Source organism: Amia ocellicauda, chromosome 5, assembly GCF_036373705.1.
Source record: "Amia ocellicauda isolate fAmiCal2 chromosome 5, fAmiCal2.hap1, whole genome shotgun sequence".
NCBI lineage: Eukaryota > Metazoa > Chordata > Actinopteri > Amiiformes > Amiidae > Amia > Amia ocellicauda.
Window position 1 is genome coordinate 48,658,946 of NC_089854.1, and position 8,598 is coordinate 48,667,543.

At 39.5% G+C, this 8,598-nt stretch overlaps 1 protein-coding gene across 2 annotated transcripts in view; it reads right to left on the bottom strand.

The window, feature by feature from the left end:
• The window catches only part of appl2 (adaptor protein, phosphotyrosine interaction, PH domain and leucine zipper containing 2), a 51,830-nt gene extending 46,462 nt beyond the window's left edge, over positions 1 to 5,368 (bottom strand). The window contains exon 1 of one of the 2 annotated variants that reach the window (XM_066705562.1): positions 5,308 to 5,368. Coding sequence is in view for 1 of the 2 variants with exons in the window: in XM_066705561.1 (XP_066561658.1) it covers positions 4,840 to 4,893 (54 nt within the window). In the remaining variant the exon portion in view is untranslated. Of the gene's footprint in view, positions 1 to 4,839; positions 5,206 to 5,307 lie in introns of those variants that run through there. The other variant, XM_066705561.1, reaches the window with a different exon arrangement.
• Positions 5,369 to 8,598: the final 3,230 nt, after the last annotated feature.

Consider the following 8,598-nt stretch of genomic DNA (forward strand, 5'->3'; position numbering starts at 1 on the left):
CTGCACACCATTCTCAAAACGACAGCCTGAAACACCGTCCATTTATTCATAAACTATTAATAAAATCAGCTGCTATGATCCGATTATTATCCTTCAGTTTATTTGTAACTAGCCGGGGAACTGCACCTGTATCCTGTGAAATCCACTCGGATATTAACTGTAAGCAGTAATTGTCTCTATACGTGGATTTCACTCCATGCTGCTGTAGCGTTATGTTGGGTGTATTTGGATAAGAGCATCTGGGCTCGGAGCTGAAGCACTGATCTAAAGAAAACCTCTCCCCCCCAAAGTTATCAGATTTCCTTAGCTCATCAGCTTGGAACTGGTTTGCATCAAAGTGACAGTTTTGGGGAGGATGGCACCGAGAATGGGCCGAATGGTTTAGAGTCCTGCTGTGAAATGTCTGGAGAAAGGGGCCTGTAGGTGATAAAAACTCTTTGAAGTGGATGAGAGCCGAAATCCCGACATAGAGCTACGAACCCAAGCCAACCGGCATTTCCAAAAGATGGCATGGATTGACATCAGTCATAAATCAAGCCCCCCTCCAATAGGACACTGGGGGCTGAAACCGAAATCCAATCTCAAGAACTCAGGAACCAATCACCTATTGATCTGACAGACTATAAGGAACAGCGGACAGTCAGTCTCTCTCTCTCTCTCACCTGAACCAGTAACTCGCTGCCACAGCTCAACCTGTAGCTCTGTTGCCAGAACCGGAACCAGAAACCAACTAAGTCTTTGCCGGCAACAGAAGAGTTAAACTGGGAGAAGGAGATTGAGCCGTACGAAGAATTCTTTTAAAGGACTTTATTAAATAAAGAACTTTACAGACTGCGCTGCCCGCCTGTGCCCACCTGATCAGTGGAGTTTTACAGCTGGACAATTGACTAAGTCGACTGTATACGAAAGTGTCTGTCATTTAAATAGCTATTTGAGTCTTAAGAAACTTGACCCTTGGAACGAACAGGGCCCTGCTTTCCTCAAAGACTTTGTCTTCAAATAAGTACGGTGAGAGACCCTGCTTGCCAAGAAGATTTTGTGCACAACCTTGGAGCCTTCAAACCAGTGGAAAATCTGTTTGGAAACGACTCTACTTTCGCGAAACCCCAACTTCCAGGTGTATCGACTGAGTGGAAGTTCTTGGACAAAGCCGAACCGGACTGCCTTTGTTCCTCGTGCCGTGTGCTGTTATCTGAGCCCGAAGCCAGAGAGGCCTCTCTGCGACGAAGTTCAGATAAGTTTAACAGTTTGGAGTTCATGATTCATGACATTTGAGAAATCAATTAGAAATGTTAATCTGTGATTCATAACTCTAGAATGTGTAATATCATTTAGTTTTCTTAAATATAAATGTGTGTTGCATTAAACTGTTTTGTTGATAATTTTAGAAATAAAATCTGTCAACGCCGAGAAATATCTTCTCATTCCTGTTTAACTGTTTAGTCTGAAATTGACACAAGTTAATAGACATTAGATTATTGGTGGCCCTGCCTATCCTTAATCATTGAATAATAATCAGTTAAGGGAAATTGTGGTAACAAGTAATGATAGGATCTTTCTCGGCCCCTAAACGTAAATGAGACTGATATATATATAACGAGAAGTTACCTGACATAAATACTAACCTGCGTAGTTATTTAATGTCTGACTAATAATACTAACGAGAGACTCCCCTTCGTCTTACTAATCGGTATTGTAGTCAATGTGTTTATAACCTTTTTTGTTTAACGATTTGTGTTATCATATGCGATCCCATGGTCTTTGATTTGGTCACGGAAGTGATTTGTCTTTGATTTGTTGATCTAGAGTTGAATTTTAATTAGTTTTTTGTATAATTAGTGTAGTGCTACATTTAGTCTTTGTTTTGAATAAATTTGACAATTTATATCTTTGGAATTGGTGTCTGCGTTCAATTATTACAGAAATTGAGTTCTACAAGATTCCAGGATTCGTGATAAGGTGATACTATAAATTCACTTCTTTAATTGAAATTTATAAGTGTACCTTACGCTACACTGCTAACAAAACTGCAATTTCTTCGTGATCACACAGGGCACAGGATCTCTTCCCTGTCTGTCTACAAGTCAAGCACACACCTCCGCTCCTGAAAGCGATTCATTTCCTCAGTGGGCGGGACGGACGCTTACGGACACGTCTAGCACCAGATATTTAACCGTCCACAAAACACCGTCCGCCAGTGGAAACGGGGCTTCAGTTTTCCTATTTCGCAAGAGGCTTGCATATCCACACTGAGAGCTTAAGCACAGCAACCAGCCAAGGATTTGCATGTGGAAATTCCACAGACAAACCTTATGGTATAGAGTAATTCTGTATGATGCACAGACTCTCCACAGTGCACAAGCTGGAAGCCAGGAAAAATTGCATTCTATCTTAATTGGCATAACACTGCACATCACAAAAAGCCTGGAAGGCAGTAGAACTTAAGAGCGTAATTAATTATCTGTGGAACTACAAAGATGAGCTAACATACAGTATATCTCAAAGACAGTGAGAAGAACACACCTGAGGAATCACAATAACTTGCCAAGTTCAGCATAGTGCAGCTTGTGTCTGTTTGATTATTTGTTCCAGACATACATAAGTAATATTTCAGAAAATGTCTTGGTTTAGGCTCAATCTGTGCGCGTTGGTGTATTTCTATGTCAGTCTGAATAGAGTGTCAGTGTTTTTCTGTAACAGCATGCATATATGTGTGTGTGTGTGTGTGTGTGTATGTGTCAGTGTGAGTCAGTGTGTGTGGGAGTGTCCCAGGTCATCAGTGACAGAGTGCCTAATAGTGCGCGTCTGCTCACTAGTTTCTTATGAACCTCTGGGAAGGGGTTTGTATTGTTTCTGTAAATCTGTGTGTTTCATTGTGTGTGTACATTTTGAGATTCCTGACTAAGCATGTCTCAGCCGGGGTAAGGGTACAGTACAATAAGTGACAGTTGTCTTTGGAAGTGTGGTTGGAAAAAAAAAAAAAAAAAAAAAAACTTTGATAAGCCTGTAGTAACAATTTATTAACCTGGCAGAGCTAAAATCATTTAAAACTACAGCTCTGGAAAAAAATAATTAAGAGACCACTGCAAAATTATCAGTTTCTCTGGTTTTACTATTTATAGGTATGTGTTTGGGTAAAATTAACATTTTTGTTTTATTCTATAAACTATGTACAACATTTCTCCCAAATTCCAAATAAACATATGAAAGGAATGGAATGGAATGGCTGCCATACATGTAGAGATGCTGATTTAAGAAATATGCAGTGGCTAATTTTTTCCAGAGCTGTACATAGGGAGTTATGCCCACATATTCAGTTTACTACAATAGTATGTTCATAATCTTAAATTTACAAATATATCAATGACTGTGGTCTTAATACATTGTCCCAATTCCCCAACTTTGAACAACTACATTGTTAATTAGAAACACTGATATAAAATCAAATTATCAGGTTGGGATAACCTGATATGGATTAATTGTACTAACATTTTTATTCTGGTTCTTTCCAAATTGATAGATAAATTATGTTGCTGTTTTAAATGTTTCTTCAACTCCATTAGTTTTATGAAAGGTTTGTATTGTACTAGAAGCCAAATGTAATGACAAATATTAAAAATGAAAGTAATAAGGGATGCTACTATAGTTGCTTATTGAAAAGAGAAGGAAACCTCTATTCACCACATAAGGTATTGCCAATACGAATGACGAATCATAATACTTAATAGTAATCATAATACATTGACATTTGATTTTTTTTTTCCTTCCACTTATTAAGAAATACATGAAGTTCTGAAACTCTCTATAAGGAATGAGATCCAAGTTTACTCTGTTAAATGTTTACTTTTTTGTTACACTGTTTAAGTTTAGTGTAAACGATGCCAGAAACAATTAATTTATACGTTCCCAAATTGGTATTTTCGTTACTTAGATACCGGAGGGTGGAGAAGTTATCTATCTATCTATATTATTTTAATTGTGTGTGTGTGTGAGAGAGAGAGAGAGAGAGAGAGAGAGAGAGAGAGAGAGAGAGAGAGAGAAATATAAGGTGCACGGAAATAACTATCATAGGTGTCTGTGTATAGGCGTGCGTCTGCCACTTTTACACCTTCTGCGATATAAAGAAGAATCGGTTGGATAGAAATGACAAGCGCTATCGTCGCATCTCTCGGGGTTTGGCCAGTATAACCGGTAAACAAGCCCCTCTCCCCGTGACTGGCATCCTGGGACGCTGCTCCGCCATGGCGTAGCTCCTTTTCCCCAGCTTCCCTCAATATTATCAACACTGATCCCCCCCCCACTTCCTCGGGCAGGCCTTGCTCCCAGAACCATTTTATCCCTCATAATGGAATTGCACCGAAATACATGATGCTTTATTTTCACGTTCTTAATATTGTATCACTCAAATGGTCTACGATGCAATGCATATGAAACGTATACATAATACAAAAATAGCAGGCATGACATGAAACAATAGAATAAAGCAACCACGGCCGCCGACTCCAGATCTGTTGCTCTATCTGCGCTCAGTACTGCAAGCTTACGTCACGGTTACACAAGGAGCAAAAACAGTTTTCCAAACCCTATGCAAATCCAAGGCACATAATTAAAATCTTAATCGAGTTAAAACAAATAGTATTAATACGCGATTAGGAAAAAATACGAAACCAAAACATCTAACACAAGACAGCTGGCAGCATAATGGTCACAGCTTATTGCAGACGGGTCACTAACTTTTTCCACCATCCGTTTTATTTTTTGTTTTGACGGCTTCTGATTTGTGTACGTGTGTTATCCGAGAGGAATACAATCCCGAAAATAAAAACTCCGCGGAGTTACCTGTGGACTGTCCTGCAAAGCCTCTTCTAGGATTAATCTGTGGACGGCCGGCATCTTGTTCAGAGAGAGAGAGGATACGGTGTGAATTATTTAGGATTCCGATCCGGTTTTCCCCGCAAGCTGCGTGTTGCAGTGGGTGACACGTATTGTTAGGAGTTAGTCACTGCAGGCTGTGATAAGCGCCTATACAGGACCAACCTGCCTGTCTGCAAACAACAAAGTTAAACGCCTGGCACTGCATACAGACAAAACAGAGAACAGCCAAATTTAATTAAATGTTAAAAATGGGAAACGATCGGATAGGCTTTTTTTAAGTTGACACATTTATTTCGAGGCGTTGTTCTTTGATATTTTCACTTCTGTGCGATGTGCCGTTTCAAACGTTTCAACAGACTTGCTGCATAGACGGTAAGGCTGTGTGGGTTTGTTGACACAACACATTCAAGTGCTGTTAATTACATTAATCACCTTCTCTCTGCTGTGGTTGAACCGGTTTCTCTCTTCTAAAATTGTACTACACAGCAGAACAAGAATGCCAGAATACACGGTAGTAATATGTATGATATGGCTCAGTGGCGGTACTGAGGGGGGCGGTGGGGGGCACTGCCCCCGTGATAGCAAGCTTGCCCCCCCTAACTAGCACTGCGGACATTACACTGTCAACACCCCCAGCACCGCGTAGAAAACCCCGCCAGCAACCCCCGCTAAAATAGCAAAGAAAACCGTCAACCCCACCCCGCCTTAAAAAAAAAAACCGCACAATACACGCCCATACTCCAGCAACGCTGAGAAGTTGATGGCCACCCTAGTATTACAACTGTCCCCAGCCAGGACCCCCAGTTGAAATGGTCTGGTTGCTTTAAAAAAATTTGTCTTCATTCTAACAGTGCCACTTCCAGCAAAGGACTCCGTGCACCATGGAGACAATCAATAAATATACAGCTTTGGAAAAAAAAAATAGACACCATTGCAATTTTTTCTTAAATCAGCATCTCTACATGTATGGCAGCCATTCCATTCCAGTGTCTGTTGTCCAACACAGGCACACCTAATTCTACTGAATGATGTACTGATTAGGTGATCACCTGAACCAAATCTTATTTAACGAAGAGAGGTATAAAAACCACTGCTGTGATCATCACTTTCCTCTTGCAATAGGACAAGCTGGATGGCAAAATCAGTGCTAGTAGTACCTCCAAAGTAATTGGAATTAAAACATAACTATTGACCATACCAAAAGAGTTGAAAAGGAAAGTTTTGAGTGAGGAAAAGGGTTAAATTCTATCTTTACTGGCAGAGGGATACCAGCAGGGTTGGGTGTCGTTTTAATTTTAAATAGATTCCGATTCTTATCGATTACCAATGTGGTAAAAACAAATGATATCAAAACGTTTGACTTCATATTCCGCGTCTTATTTTACACAACATTTAGTTGCAGCTGAATACCATGAACAATAATCAGCAGGCTACACAAAAACTGAGGACTCGTTTAAGAGCTGTATGTGTGCAAAACTGTTAAATTTAAGTGTTTTTCATACACAACACTTGTTGACTGCAATCAACTAAAGAAAATGTAAAAAAATGATGGAGCAGATGAGGTACTCGGGCAATGCAAGGCATCAAACACGGTGCACTCTTGTAAATCTATACTGTGAACCAACCGCAGATGCTTTGTCATGTTGGTGGTGACACATCTCTTGCAACATATTTGCTTATTACAAATATTACACTTAGCTTTTTCGGCTTCTGACTGAAAAAGTGTAGCCACATTTTCGAGCGCTTCCCGTGGTTCATCGCAACTGATGTAGACTAAATGTAAAGTTTCTGGAAACTTCATCTACGTTCATCTACTGCTGTTTTAAGACTGTTTAGAGGAGAGTCTGATTAATATAAGCAGTTCAGCATGTTAAATATGTTTGAAAGAATTTTAGCTTTAAACCAGCTTCATAGCTCTTCTGTGGAAGGATTTATAATAGGGCATTTTATTTGACCTAACAATAAGTTCAAAGGTCATCATATAGGGCATTTTCAGATATAGGAAACCATGTATAATCTATGTGTTCCATAACAAGTATGAGCGTAACTGCAATCTGTAAGCAGTTATGAGCCCAATCTCAGTTTGACCTTAAGGAGAGGTCAAAGGTCAACATTTTGGACATTTTCAAATAGACCACATATGAGTTCCTATCTGAGTTCTATAGCAATTATTAGCTATCAAGAATAGCTTATCAAGAATCCTAGAATCTTGTAGAACTCAATTTCTGCAATAATTGGACGCAGACACCAATTCCAAAGATATAAATTCTCAAATGTATTAAAACAAAGACAAAATGTAGCACTACACTAGTTATACAAAAAGGGAAAAACTAATTAAAATTCACTCAAGATCAACAAATCAAAGACAAATCACTTAGTCGGACATTAAATAACTAATGCAGGTGAGTATTTATGTCAAATAACTTCATTTATATATATATATATATATATATATATATATATATATAACGGTCTCATTTACGTTTGGGTGCCGAGAAAGATCCTATAATTTCTTGTTACCACAATTCTCCCTAATTGATTACTGTTCAATGATTAAGGATAGGCAGGGCGACATATAATCTAGTGTCTATTTAACTTGTGTCAATTTCAGACTAAACAGTTAAACAGGAATGAGAAGATATTTCTCGGCGTTGACAGATTTTATTTCTAAAATTGTCAAACAAAACAGTTTAATGCAGCACCCATTTATATTTAAGAAAATACTAAATTATATTACACATTCTAAAGTCTATAACTCACAGAATAACATTTCTAATTGATTTCTCAAATGTCATGAATAATAAACTCTAAACTGTTAACTTATCTGAACTTCGTCGCAGAGGCCTCTCTGCCTTCGGGCTCAAATAAAAACACACGACATGAGGTCCATGTGGTTTGGAAAAAAGGCAGTCCGGTTCGGCTTTGTCCAATAACTTCCACTCAGTCGATGCACCTGGAAGTTGGGGTTTTGCGAAAGTAGAGTCTTTTCCAAACAGATTTTCCACTGGTTTGAAGGCTCCAAGGTTGTGCACAGGATCTTCTTTGCAAGCAGGTTGTTCCACCATAGTTACTTGAAGACAAAGTCTTTGAGGAAAGCAGGGCCCTGTTTGTTTCCAAGGGTCAAGTTCCTTAAGACTCAATAGCTATTTAAATGACTGAACACTTTCATATTGCAGTTGACTTAGTCAATTGTCCAGCTGTAAAACTCCACTGATCAGATGGGTACAGGCGGGCATGCACAGTTTCTAAAGTTCTTTATCAAGTAAAGTCCAACTCTTCTGTTGCCAGCAAAGACTTAGTTGGTTTCCGGTTCCGTTTCTGGTGACAGAGCTACAGGTTGAGCTGTGGCAGCGAGTTACTGGTTCAGGTGAGAGAGAGAGAGAGAAAGTGCTGTGCGCTACTTTTTATCAGATCAATAGACGATTGGTTCTTGAGTTTGTGAGATTGGATTTCGGTTTCAGCCCCCAGTGTCCTATTGGAGGACATATCTTTTGGAAATGCTGGTTGGCCTGGGTTCATAGCTCGGTTTCAGGATTTCGGCTCTCTCGTGCTTCAAAGGGTTTTTATTACCTCCAGGCCCTATTCCCCAGACATTTCACAACAGGGATTCCAAGTCATTTGGCCCATTCACGGTGCCATCCTCCCAAGACTGCCACTTTGACATAGAACAGTTCATGGGCCGATGAGCTCAGGAATTCTGGTAACACCTTCTGGGGAGAAGTC